Consider the following 14588-nt stretch of genomic DNA (forward strand, 5'->3'; position numbering starts at 1 on the left):
GCATGCTTGACAAAGAGTGTGCACAAGCTCTGTGTGAGTTTTAAGGTACAACGTAATTAAGATAGCTGATTGAAAAATGCCGGTGTGATTACAAACATGCTTTCATTTCCAAGCCTCTCTTGAATATATAGAACAAAAATCCTTTCTAGAATCTTCCAGAACAAAGGTATCATTCCACTCCTTGGCATGCCCTATTTTCAATTTGCTTCTAACTGACCAATTGACATTGTGCCAGGCCTCTGAAAGGGAAGCCTTCATTCTTGACCTCCAGCTAGTAGTGTTCTGATAATTGCCACCCTTGGTTTGGGCAGGAAAATGTCAACCTGCATCCTGGCTGTGTTTTTGTGTGCGCCTTCATCGAACCTGGATAACCTGCAATTATTTCATTAAAATTGTGTGCTGTGATTGTGCATTTGGGGAAGAAAGAGAAAACACTTATTACAATTGTATGTAATTTGGGACCGATTTGGTTACCCTCAGCAGGCTGTCAACATCACGGTAATTACTGCCATAGCAACAAAGCAGCTGTGAGTGACACAAAGCCTGTCTCCAGGGGACATGCTCCAGACACATCCTTCATTAGACTCTTCCTGCTCCCTGTTTATTCCGTAGCTGAACTTTAAAGTTCAAATGAAAACAGAGACCCTTTAATTCTCATTTCATGGGGCAGGAAGTAGTAACCATTCCAGAATCAGGGCATGTTGGGGATGAAACCTCTGGCAGCCAATGTTGCCACTTAAATGGCATATGAATACTCCGTAGCCACACTTAGAATGAATTTAAACCCCTTACCAAGCTTTACCTAACCATCTATTCAAAATGCCTCTAGCCCACCCTGCCGTTTTCTATTTCAGCACCTGCTTTTCATTTCTTCAGAGCTTTTATGACCATTTACTATCACGTTATTGGTATGTTTTACTTATTTCAGTTGTTTTTCTCATGAGAATCACAAGGGCCTCAGATGCCCCTATCTCACTCGATGTTATACCCAGTGTCTGGCTCAGAGCCGCAAATAGCAGGTGCTCAGAAGATGCTTGCAAAGTAAGGGAAACAAAATAAGGGAAATGTCACAGGAACTGGGAGGAGAGAAGACAAAAGCAAGCTCTTTTGAGAAGCAGCAATCCCCTGTTGTTGGGGGAAAGTCACCCAAGTGTAGCTCTAGGTGGGAATGTAGGCCTGAGTAGGAGCACAATGGGGTGAATGCCCAGGGATATGGCTTTTCCACTGAAGACAAAGTGACCACTGTATTCAGATCATGCTTATCTAAGTCAATGGTTAATAAACTTGCTCAAAAGGATCCCATTTGTATCTCCAACTTACAAAATTAGGATTCAGAGACATCTCAAGTACCCACAGAAACCTGGTCAGAAAATTTATTTGCTTTCCATGAAGCAAATAAAATGCACTATTGGTTTCTTTTCGACCAATGATTTAAAATATCAACACACAAGCAATCTCTATAGACATCAAAATAAAGCTTTCTGGAGTTTCACACACATGCCCCCACCCCCTGCTGACTTGTTTACACAAAAGCCTCCCAAGTCATAGTCCCGCCCATGTGTAGTGAGCAAGGTGGAAATGCAGGCTGCACTGAACAATGTAGGTGAAGGGCAAAAAAGGTTTAGGTTATGAGGTCAATGTCCTTAGATGGGAGAGCTCACAACATGCAAATCACCACACCACTGTAGTACATTAGCCATGCATGGGTACTTACTGATTTTGCAAAGCTAAAGAAGCTCTTGGTCTCTCCAGTCACCATGTTGGATGAACCTGAAAACGGAAGATTCGCAAAATCAAGTGACTGCTAATGAAAATCAGCATCCCTTGTTATGCATGAAAGAATGGCAGTTGTTCAGCCCAGAACTGTCAGGAGCTTGAGTCCGCTGGGGAAATGGTGCTAATAGAGGGGACGAGCAGTGACGAGGTGCCTTGATTTGAACCAAGTTACACTGGATCAAAGAGGAAGTAGGATCTCTGAAGGTGACCATGTCATTACTTTGGAAAGTTGGGCATGTGCTTTCAGCCAACATTCTAACAAGATGATGAGTTGCTGAAATGTCTGGTTTCCATTCTTTGGACTGAGAAATGGACTCCTTTGTGGCTTGAAGTTGGCTCCTCAGCAAGTGAGGGGCTTGGGGCTTTGCCTTGGGAGGGGCACATAGGGGTAGGAAGAGACTGGCTGAGCTAGAATTTAGGTGGATGGAAAAACTGTCCCACAGAGGAGCAGATGAGAGCGAAACAGGTTCAGAAGTCACGGAAATACTGTGGCCGATGCCTTAGCTCCAGAGAGGTCTAGGCAGAAAGGTAAAAAACCACTTGAGATAAATGGTATGAGAAACTGAGCTTTGCTAATTGGAATTAGCACTATTAGAGGGAAGACGGGAGGTGAAGTTGGGAAAGAGTCCCTAAGATGCTCTTACAGAGAAAAGACTGCTGTGAGTCCCCAGAGGGGGTAAATGAGAGAACTCTTACAAGTTCAGATACCATATTGGGGCCTTTTCAAGGAGTTTTCTCTCTTGTCCCCATAGAACTGAGAGTAAATTCTTCTCAGTGAACTGTTATTAATGAAAAAACAATATATGTTTTAAACTTAACTATTTGGCCTAGCTAAACTGGTTGACAGCTAGTTAATCACTGCTTCTAGTTTTATGTGGTGTTTACCACCAGGCATCATGGTACTAGGCTTCAACTACTGAGTAATCAAGTAGTCGATGTAATAAATTAGACACTACAATACAATTGGGTTGTATTCCATGAAATTTATGAAACTGGGGCAAAAATAGAATCGGTAAATAAGTAAAAAATGCAAAAACTATCCATCTGCATTTGACTCACATTTTAGTCACACCATGTGAGTCATACCCAATATCCCTACATTGTTCATTGATGCTAAGTGCTTCTCTTATCAATAGTAATAATTTTAAAATTTCGTGTCCACCTCCAAGGGCTTTTAAATATGTGGCCACTATTGAAAATAGCAAAATACACCAGCAATGGAAAGCTTATCCCCTCTCTTTCATAATGACTGGATGACAACAAAAAGATGCTTGCATATTTATACCTCTTGACTATCTCTTTTATAAGTGTCTCAGCTAATAGCAAGAAAACTGTATTTTTTTCTAAGTTATACAGAACTAAGGCTCAATTTTCTGTTGTACATAAAGGGCACAGAAGTACCAAAAATTTCAAATGTTGGATAACCCAATATCATTTGTTTTTGGAATGTAACATTTGGATTCAGATATGCTTTTCTCACTTTGTGGAGACTAATGTTTAAATAGCTTGGAAAGAAGAGAAGAAGAAGAGAGGAGGGACTCTGGGGGGTCTCACTCTGCTAGAGAAAACCTGCTCCCTGTTGTCTTTCATAAATCTTCCCAATCACAAGATGCAGAAGCAGGTTTGTTCTCCGTCTACCCAGGGCTTCTGTCTTCATTGGGACATACAAGGGTAGTTTAGAGGAAGGAGAGTCTGTTGTTTGTTTTCTTTTTGTAATTTCATCTCTAATACTGAAGAACTGCCTTTAAAACCCCAATATAGCAGCCATCCTCTCCATCCTACTGTGGGTCCTTCCTTGGTTTCCCACCTGTGCCACTTTCTGTGGGTCAAGTCCCATTTCAGTGACTACATTGGTTTGGCTTGGCTTGATCTCTTTTGGAATGAGAAGTACTCCTGGGAGTAACAGGGCAGTAGGTACATATGTCACTTTTATCATTGAAAACAACTAATGCCAATAGCAATATTTTGGGAGCAACGGCATTGCCCTAACATAGCAACACATTTCATTTTTTAGAGCCTTTGTCTGTAAGCACCTGAGCAATGTTCAGTGAGCATGTCCCCCACTACTGTTCAGCACTCACCATATAAAATGTAGGTTCCCAGGGGTTTGAGAAGGCTGAGACCTTTTCCGGTGTTGTCCCCACAGAGGCAATCCAAAACAATGTCCACTCCTTCCGCAGAGATTCTAAATGGCCAGAACACAGGACAAGACCGTAACCAGTCAGGGACCAAACTGTCAATCCCTTTCCCTTCCTGTGTCATACTGATTACTCCCAGAATCAGGAAGATTAAGAGCTCTTGGGAATAGCAATAAATAAGGCAGAAGCCCCGGAGAGGCATTTATCCTCCTAAGTCCAGCTATACAATTTCATAAAACTGGAGGCAGCCAAGAATCTGGCTGGTGGCTGATACAGAGAACCAGCCTGGGCTAGAGAATGAGCATGAACATCACGGTCAGACAGTCTACATTGTATCTAGCTGCCTCACTGAGCTATTCTGTGCCTTAGCTTTCTCCTTTGTAAAGTGGAGCTGGCATGTGGTAAAAATAAAATGAGGTGACCAATGAAATGCTCGGCCCATTGCCAGCCACATAACAATCACCCCATAAGTCAGTCCGTCAACAATTCATATTTGTGGACCTTGGAGTTATGTGCCATGCTCTGTCCAAGGTTCTGGAGATAGAGTGGTGAACAAAACCATGTTCTCTGTCTTCCTGGGGCTTCTGGTTTCAGAGGGATTGGCTTTCTTTCCTTTCCCCCTCTCTCTTCAGTGAAGTTATAAAAATCATGTTAATTTAATTTGCAAACTTCCATTTGTCCAATCCTCAGGTTCAATCTAAAACATAATCTTAGAGGAAGAGGATTAAAAGGAGAGGATCTTCCTATAGCAGTAGGGAGAATCTACCATTTATACTCTATTAGGCAGTACTCTATTAGAAAGAAGATCCCTTCTTCCATTCATTTATTTATACCTTCACCGATTCACTCACTCACGCATGCATTTAACAAACATCTACTGGGCTTCCACTAATAGAAGGTATTATGCAGGAGGGAACTCTGAAGATTGTAGGAAAAATACTTATGCTCACAGAGCTCCCAACTGTGGCTGGGCCCTGCTCTGCTCAGAAAAGAATGGTGTTCCCTCAGATGTGTGAGTTTGCAGGATTATCTTGTTTTCGCACACAGTTCAGTTTTTCTATCCCCACCCTCATCCCCAGCAAAATTTAGGCACTGCAGCACATGTCAACAGCTGTTTCCATAATGTCACTAACTAGGAAATTTCATGGGCATCTCTTGAGCTCAGACATTAAATGGACAGCCAAGTCTTAATGTGAATATGCCACTCAAAATCCTCAGGTCAAGCCTAAAATCCATCCCATTACAAAGGCTCATCCAAAATTATCAGTTTTGCTTCAGCCTGATATAGCTCTTACCTACACAGATGTGTTATTTTAAGTCCCACCCCTAAGTTCAGAAGTAGGGTATTAGGCCAGTGGATCGAAAACAGAAGTGTGCATGGCAGTCTCCCAGAGGACTCATTAAAGCAGATTGTAACTTGTCCGCCCCCTCTCCTTCTAGCTTCAGTTGCTCTGGGGTGGGGCCCAAGGATTTGCATTTCTAACAAGTTCCAAGGAGATGCTGATGGTGCTGATTCTACCGCCACACTTTGAGGACTTGTGGTCTAAGCTAGTAACTCAAGAACCACGCCAGCAATTGTTAAATTAGTAATTAATTTGCTCATTAAATATTAGCACTGGCACTGCACTAGGCACTGGGGGATATACAGGTGAGCAGAAACAGATTTGATTTCTCCCCTTTTGGAGCTTACATTGGGCAGACAGTAACCAATAATTACACAAATAAAATTAAATGGAAACAGAATGGGTCTAGTGTCATAAAGATATTATGAGACCATTTAAATTGTGAGTTTGCTCAATCAGGGCTGCCAGAAAAGAGGTCACTGGGGAAGTGATGAGTGGAGGGTGAAGGAGTTAGCTAAGTAAACAGTGCTGGGAATAGTGTTCCAGGCCGAGGGAACAACATGTGCAAATGCCCCATGATGGGAGGAGCCTGATGAGCAGGAATCAGGGAAGCAGCGAGTGTGAGGGCTGGAGTAGAGACAATGAGAGGGAGCTTGCTATAAGGTGAGGCTGGAGGGACAGGAGGGAGGTGAAGCACACAGATTGTTGGTAAGCTCTGAGCTGGTGCCTCACACCTGGTGATCAGGTCTCCACCTTACATCCTGGGATGAGATACTATGCACCTGTCTTCCTCACCTCCACCAGGCCCATTTCCTGCCAAGTTTGCTCATTCCTCTGGCAGTGGGACCCTGCTCTGCTTTTACTAGCCAGCCCTCCTGGGCCATCAAATACTCCCTGTGAACCCATTTTCCTAAGACCTCTCTCCCTGCCTGCAGAATGGCTGTGCTCAGGAGCAGCACCCCAAATGCTAGGCTGTGCACACTTCCAGGGCACTCCTGATGGACCTGCCCAGCCCTCAATCCTCGCTTCCTGGGTGATGCTTCTCACATCTATGTTCTACTTGCAGATCCACATTTCCTCCCACATCCTGCCAAATCAATCCTCCTGTATTAGCTGCCCCACTGGGGCCTATTGCTCTATCCCCTGGACTCTGATAAGGGGTAACCTATGAGCCCCTGCCCACTTCCCCAACCTTACGTCACACTAATTTTTCAAGGCCTCCTAACCTCTGGCTATCCCTAAAACCCCTACCTCAGGGCCTTTGCATGTGCTATAATCTCTGCCTGAACACCTTCTCCCCAGTTGTCCTTAGAACTGGCTCCTTCCTTCTCATCCTTCAGGCCTTACTCACGTTTGGCCTCGCCAGAGAAGCTGTAACTAATCACCCCACTGAAGTGACAGCTCCCACCCCCAAATTATCTCTACTTTAGCTCCCTTTATGCTTTAGTGTCCACAAGGGATACTTCTTAGTATCTACTGTGGGCTGTAATTATTCTATTTATTTGTTTACTTATTCACTGACTGCCTCTTCCACCAAAACATAAGCGCCATGACACACAAACATTAGACCATGTTTGTGCTGCTAATCCTCAGCCTTTTTCAACCTGCTGGATGTAGCACTGGTTCTCAAGAAATATTGATAGATTGTATGAATGAATGATTAAATGGATAAGTCAATGAATAAATAAAAGAAATGAAGAAAACTTTTTAGACTGGTATTCCACATCTCTCTACTTGTGCTTCTTTAAAAGGACACTCACATTTTCTGAGTTCTCCTATACCCCAGGCATAGGAGAACAATTAATCTTCATGACCCATCTGTGAGGCAGGCATTTTACTCCCCTGTTGTGATGAAGAAATGAAGGCTCACAGCTGCAGCACCTTGCCCAAGCAGATTTAACCAGCACAGCTGGAATTCAAATGTCAGTCTAGTTTAAGTGCAATGCTGATGGCCTTTCCACCGCTCTGAATTTAAGACTTAATAAATGCTCAAACCGGTATAATTATGAAAACACTGTTTTAGCAAGCAGCTCTGGGGAAGTGGTCAATTTAATTTAGTCTTTGAAGAATTCAGGCTTAAAATTGGTCATTTAAAATAAGTATACATATATCTAGAGGTAGGCCATGTTTTTCTATACAGGAAGGCCAAGAGGTTTCTATTTTCAAGCTGCTTTTTTTCATCCTAGATTACAGGAGACACCCAATGTCAGGGTCCTACACACTTGCCCTCAATTTTCAGCCACTGGACAACGATTCACCGAGTGTTGACTTCATGCTAGGCTCTGTGCGTGATGTGGGAATATGCAGATGAAGGCTTGACTTTATCCCTGCTACCTAGGAGCTGTGGGTTACTAGGAGTTAGATTATGAATGGACAACTCACACATGGAATGATCCCAGCTGCAACAGAGTGACCCAGGGGGGCTGTGGAAGATAATCCTCTGCTTCCTACCCACATGGATCAGTCAAGAATTTCTCTTGAGTGGTAGCAGGTCCCATAGAGCCATTACTGAGACAGAAACCTTTCTACTTTGCCAAGAAATTGATTCCGCTTTATTGTAACTTCATTTCCATGTGGACCTGTGGCTCTCCACTCAGTTCTTCTTTTTCTGAATTCCTTTCCTCTGAGAACTCACCTGTCCCATAGCTTTAATCATCACCTCCAAGCTGGTGATGGAGGGATGAGGCTATTGCAGAGTGCCCAGCACAGTGCCTGGCACACAGTAGGCCTCTGATAGAGGACCGAACACAGTGGGCTAAGCCAGCACTCAGTACACAATAGGCTGTTTATGGGGTGCCGAGCACAGTGCCTGGCACACATTGTGCTTCTTAGGAAGTGTTTACTACTAATGGCTCCCACATGGACTTAGCATACTACATCCAGGAATCCTTTCTGGATCACTTTCTATTCTATCCAGGTGATTAGACTCTCATTAATTTCCACTAAGTCTCGGTTTCTTTATCTGTAAGTGAGGAATTGTCCTTGCAGGACTGTCTGAGGTACACATACAACAGTCTAACTGCAATGCTCAGCAGAGCACGAGGAGACCAACAAAACCTGGGGCTATTTATTATCCACCTGGCCCGGGCTCACTCGCCTTGCCTGAGACTGGCTCCCCTCCTCCCTCTGCCTGCTGAAATCCCTCCCATCCTTCAGACACCTGCTTTGGGGCTGTCCACGCTGGCTCTCTCTCTGGTTTTTCTCTCTTTATTTTTATGGCCCTACAGTCAGATGGACATGATTCAAGGCTTCTTACTCTTACACTTGGTTTCAAGCATAGTCATTTCTATCCTCCCAAGCAGAGAAGGAGAAAGCGATGTGAAGGTTAGGTCTATATTATAAATAATTTCCCCCTTTCCTTCACAATGCCTGGCTCACACCTGAGAATGTGTTCCAAAGAACCTTACCAATGGGCTGTTATATAAGAGAGTTCTCATCTCACAGAATTTTATGTTGTTATTTTTTCCTAGTTTATCAGGCACATAATAGTGTAATAAACAATATCCGTGATCAAAAAAAGAAATACTCTGCGTCGAACTCCTATTGCACGTTGGCAGTTGGATTCCCCCCTTTCCTTTCATTTTATGTCCTTGTGAGTCGAGAAGGTATACAAAGCTGTGATCACCATGTAGATGAAATTTGGCATTCTTCTTTTTTCACTCAATATGCTACCACGGCTATTTTTCTCATTTTGTGACAGAGTCTCTATAATTATCTTTTTTTTTTTTTTAGAGGCTGCATAATACTCAAGTGTGTGGGTGTAGCGTAATCTGCTGAACTATTTTCCTTCTGTTGATAACGGAGGCTGCTTCTGCATCTTCACTGTTACAGACGATGCTATAATTCACCTGGGACATATGCTGCACACCTGCCGTGAATCAGAAGCAGTGCTTGGCTCTGCAGTAGGTGATGGGGGACCTGTTGCCTTTTTCTTCTTTTGGATTATTTCCTAAGGGTAGGATTAGTGGGACAGAGGGCATACACATATTTGCAGCTTCCCAGTCATTTTTAGTCTAATTCCGGGGTCTTTACTTAAACACATAAGGAATTGCTGGAAGTCACACTTGAAAGAAGGTGATGGTGCAGGAGATCTCAGATGCTGTTGCCTTCTGCTCTGCTCACATCAGGAGAAATCACTGATTTGGGGGCTAAAGGTCGCAGGTCAAGGACAGAGAGGGACAAGGGGATGGAGCAGCTACATGGGAAATAGGAACTTCAGGAGCTCCCTGGCCATAGACTGTCCCTCACATTTTCAGAAGAGCTGCCCTTCCTGAGTCTATTCTCTCACTACTTTCCACATCCTACCGCCTCCAGCTGCACCGGTCTCCTTTCAGATTCTCAAATTTCCCAAGCCTTTTCTGACACTGGGCCCTAGCACATACTACTCCTCAAGTCAGAAATGCTCTTCCTCTGGCCAAATTCTCATCTTTCAGATTTCAGTCCAAATCTCACCCTTTGATGGAAAATGTGTCTGATTTCCCCATCTGCATGTTTACTGGCATCTTGCATTTCTCCAGCAGGGCACATATTGAACTTGTAAATCAAGGAATTTAAAAAAATTGTTTGTCTCCTCTTCCCCAGCTAGACTCAAACTCCACGTAAATGGTGACTCTCAAAGTGGTCTGGCTGGGTCTCCCGCCCTGGCTCAGTACCTGGTCCAACAGAGACATTCAATATTTATTAAGTGAGTCAGTACATGAATAAAGGAAAGGATGCTCACAAAAATATCATTAAGAGGATGAAAGAAAAGATCGCTGAATGGACATGGTAGTTCATTTTCCCCACCACAGCTTGATAGACACTAGGTCAAAGAAGGACTAGCTAAGGGTTATGAAAATAGGCATAGGTAAATCCTGGAAGTCTTTAAACTATGCCTGCAATCTACAGACTTCTGCAAACCAGACGGGGAACTTCTAGTATCTCCCTGTAAAGCTCTCTTTACATGCCCCTCTGGAAATATTGGGTCAATTTTAAATTACATGCAAATCTCTATGTTCAAACTTTAATAACAAATCTGAAAATTCAGACTATCAGGAGACTCTCCTTTCCAAGAAACTCTCATTTAATCTGATCTAAATCCACCACCTCGGATAACCAGGTCTCCCATCCCTCTAGTCCTTCGATTTTCCATCTTACTGTGTGATTTGCAGAAAATTGTGATCATATTATTAGGATGCTAGCTGGACAACTTAATTCCTTTGTACCTTGCAATTTAGTGCTGATCAACTGAAAATGCAGGAACACACTCTGGGACATCCCTAAACCCTCCTCAGGAATAGAACCTGAGGACCAGCCTCAAACTCAGCAGCAGGAGGGCTGAGATGCACAAATCATCTGAGAACACGGTGGCAGCTGGGTTTTCCACTTGATGCACATGCACATAGCCATGATCAATAGCTCAGGATCACCAGTGGAAATGGATTAGGTTAGAAGCCAGTGTCCCCCTGGATGACTGCAACAGCCAGCAGACTAATCTCCTGCCTCCAGCCCCCCCTCTCCCATCTGTTCTCTACGTATCCATGATCAAAACAAGTGACTGCCCCAAACCCAAATCTGATCATGTCACCACTCTGGTCCTTCATTGGCTCTTAGTCATACCCAGGTTGGAGTCTACATTTCCTTAGGCTGTTGTGTGAATGAATGAGAAATAAACTTCTCTGTGTTAAGGCAGTGTTATAGCAGCTAGCATAATGGCTTTGCAAGTTATAAATTTGCTTTGCAAGGTACTTAACTGCTCTATTCCTGCGTTTTATCTTCTGCAAAAGGGGGTTGTTAAGAGGATTAAATGAGCTAACATAGGTGAAATATTTAGCACAGAGCTAGTCATACTGGGACCTCAATGTATATTTACTGTTATTACTATGGTAGTATTAGCCCCCTTCCAGATGAATACAGCTGTTCTTTCAGACAGAGAAGAGCAAGGGCCAACCTGGTGCTCCTTTGAGCAAACACCTTACCTTTTCACTTCTTGCACATAGTCTGCATTTCGGTCAAAGAGGTGGGTCACAGAGTCTTTGATGGCTTCATGCTTGAAAGTAGAAGCTGTTCCAAATACAGTCACATTGGGAATAGTGGAGCACAGCTGAGCCACAGCTTGGCCCTGGAAGTGAAATACAATAATAAGTCACATGGGAGAGCTACCATCCAATAACCAGCCTTGCTGGGCGTAGAGCAGCATTTCTCAAGCTTGCCACTATTGGCCATTTTTTAGGCTGAATTAGTCTTGGTTGTAGAGAGCTGAACTGTGCATTATAGGATGTTTAGCAGCCTTCCTTCTCTCCACCTCCTAGGAGCCAAATCTGTCTGCAGACATCTGAAAGTGTCCCCTGGGGGACAAAATCTCCCTTGGGTGAGAAGCACTGGTGTAGAGGAATGTCTCTGTGAGCCAGCAAAACCCTAGCACCAAGACTTAACAACTATTATTTAAGCATACTGACCCTCAGATTCCTCTCTGTAAGTTAGCAATAATGGTACCTACTCCACAGGGGCCTTGGGGGATGTTTTAGTTTGGATACCCAAGAAGCAGACACTGATGCAAAGATACGAGTGTTAGTATTGTATCAAGAATACAATTGCAGGAAATACGAGGGTGTCAAGACAGAAATAGAAGGCAGTCCATAAAGGGTATGTTATCAAGCCCCTATTCCCCAGGGGCACCTGGAACTCAGGCCCTCTGAAGACTATGAGCAAGTGTAGAATATGCTTCAGAGTTATCCCAACCAAGTGGTGAGGAAGCTGGAATATTTATCCACCAAATTTCCATCTTATATTGGTTGAGGGTTGCTCTTGCAGCAGCAACTCTGGTGCGTGTCTGGCTTATCCTCTTGGACAGACAGACAGAAGCTCTAAGCAAGCAACCTTCAGCATGTTGAGAAGATATGGTGTGGCTGACAGCATGTTACAAGGGTGTTAAATGAGGTAATCTGTAACACAGGTCAAGCACCTGCCACAAAACAGGACACTTAATAGGTACTCAGTAAATCTTAATCATCTGTACCCTTTAGTCACTTATTATATCCAGGGCAGAGACGTCCAGGCATATGAAGAAAAGGCTAATGCATGAGGTTTAACTGTTAAGTGATCCAGGAGAAATCACAAACGAAGCTAGAAATGGATTTTTCCATGCCATTTTTCAGTATGCTTGGAAGTTTAAATCATTGGACAAAATACTGTGACCATGTATATTCAGAAACCTTCCCCCCAAAAAACAATTTGCTGGTAAATAAGTTGCATTCTACAACCAAATACTGTCTCTTTTCAGTGTTCCATCTGCCATTGTTAGGAGCCATAAATTATTATGGAGGGAACTTATTCTACCAAAGTCATCTGTGATATTTGTTTCTGCCTATCACTTTGTTTACATGTCTTCTTCCTATTGGTGGACTAGATTAGGTTGGCAGGTCAATTTGTGGAAATTTAATTCTTCCAACATTTACAATTAAAGGCAACATTGCGAGAATCAGAATGCCAGACTTGGAAGATCATCCAATTACCTTTCCCGTCACTGTTTATGGACAAGGGGAGGTGATCCAGGAAGGTTAGGGTGACCCAGTTCTTCCAAGGCATATCTGAGATTTAAAGCAAGGTCTCCTGATTTCCAGTTATTGCCAGTTTCTATTATGCCATGTTGTCAACTTATTTTGACATTTAAGCTAAGCAGACACTTGGGAGGTCAACACTTCGGAACATGGGTCTGAACCTAAGGCTCCAAAGAGGCTATATAGCTCTCAGTTCTTAGAATAGCTTGATATTTGGTTAAGTTTATTATCCTCTGATTTTAGAGAACAAAGAGGGGACTTACCTCACTCATGAGTGTAAATATCAGTAATCAACATAGCAATCCTCTCAAATTCAATAGGGCTTGAGCTAGTCTCATTAGTGCTGGGATGGGAGATTAGAATAAGTTCTAATCACTGTGTAGTCCCTCCTGCCCTCTGTCCTTAAGCAAACATGACATCCACTCAACTATTTTTTAAATTCCTAGTATGTACAGTCACATTGTGCTGTAGATGCTGGAGTGTCAGAAATGATTGGCACACCTTAATTTCCATCTCTAGTCCCAAGTCCCTTACTGAGTCCCAGACTTGCATATTGAACTATCATTTTGGCACCTATCTTCACCGGGCTATTAAAAAATAACATATCAAACTCAACTGATCTAAGATAGAACCCAGGACCATCTCCAAATGAGTTAATCCTTGTGTTAGTTTGTTAAGACTATTGTAGCAAAGTTCTGCACACTGGGTGGGTTAAACAACAGAAATTATTGTTCCACAATTCTGGAGGCTAGAAGTCTGAAATCAAGGTGTTGACAGGGTTGCATCCTTCTCATGGCTGTGAGGAAAAGGTCTGGTCCAGGCCTCTCTCCTTGGCTTGTAGATGGCCATCTTCTCCCTGTGTCTTCACCTGATGTTCCCTCCATGTGTGCCTACATCTAAATTTCCCCTTCTTTTCTATGTTTTTTTTTCTTCTTACTGAGTTCAGAGAGGAAGGGAGAGTGAGAGTGAGGTAGAAACATCAATGATAAAAGAATTATTGATCAGCTGACTCCTGCACACCTCCTGCTGGGCATCAAGCCCACAACCCGGGCATGTGCCCTGACCAGAATTGAACTGTGACTTTCTGGTTCATAGGTCAATGCTCAACCACCAAGCTACACTGACCAGGCTAAAGTTCCCCTTCTTATGAAGACACCAGTCATATTGGATTAGAGCTCACCCTAATGACCTCATTTAACTCATTGTATGCCATAAGCGTCTGTAGATGCAAGCGGCAGACCTTCCTCACATGCCACGCATGTCTATTAAAAAAAAATGTTTTCCCTAAGTGGCAGTCCTGACCAACTTTAAGATCATTTTTTGTGAGAATTTTCAGCTGAAAATATTCAAGAACACCCGAATTATGGGTACCATATTTATTTTTATAATATTCATTGTAAATCTATTTTTTAAATTCAATTCAAAATATCGTGGCATATGGGGATGGTTTTAGTTTTGGATGTGTGCCAGTTAACTGATTAATTTGATCCACTTCTGGAAAGAACCTACCTCCAGTTGAGGGCCCATTCTGAGGTGTTGTGGGTTATTTCATCACATGCATTTTGGGGAGACATGATTCAACTCATAACACTCCTCTTACTGCATTTCCTGCTTCAGTGGATGGAATCGCACCATTTACCCATCGCTGAAGCTAGGAACGTGGGGTTATCCTGGGCTCTCCTTCTGCATTCGTCCCCACATCCAATTAGTCAGCAAGCATGTTATTTCCACTCAACCTCTCTATGGCTGTCACTTCTTAGTTTGGTTGTCATACTTCCTCCCCTAGATTATGT

General features: G+C 43.1%; 1 protein-coding gene across 1 annotated transcript in view; it reads right to left on the reverse strand.

Moving 5' to 3' along the window:
* Positions 1 to 14588, reverse strand: part of VAT1L (vesicle amine transport 1 like) — a 162394-nt gene that overhangs the window by 77904 nt on the left and 69902 nt on the right. Inside the window, exons 4-6 of the mRNA XM_080644355.1 lie at positions 11215 to 11357; positions 3858 to 3961; positions 1715 to 1770 (exon numbers count right to left, since the gene is read on the reverse strand). Coding sequence (XP_080500481.1) covers positions 1715 to 1770; positions 3858 to 3961; positions 11215 to 11357 — 303 coding nt within the window. The remainder of the gene's footprint in view (positions 1 to 1714; positions 1771 to 3857; positions 3962 to 11214; positions 11358 to 14588) is intronic.

This window comes from Plecotus auritus, assembly GCF_963455305.1.
Source record: "Plecotus auritus genome assembly, chromosome: 10".
Lineage (NCBI taxonomy): Eukaryota > Metazoa > Chordata > Mammalia > Chiroptera > Vespertilionidae > Plecotus > Plecotus auritus.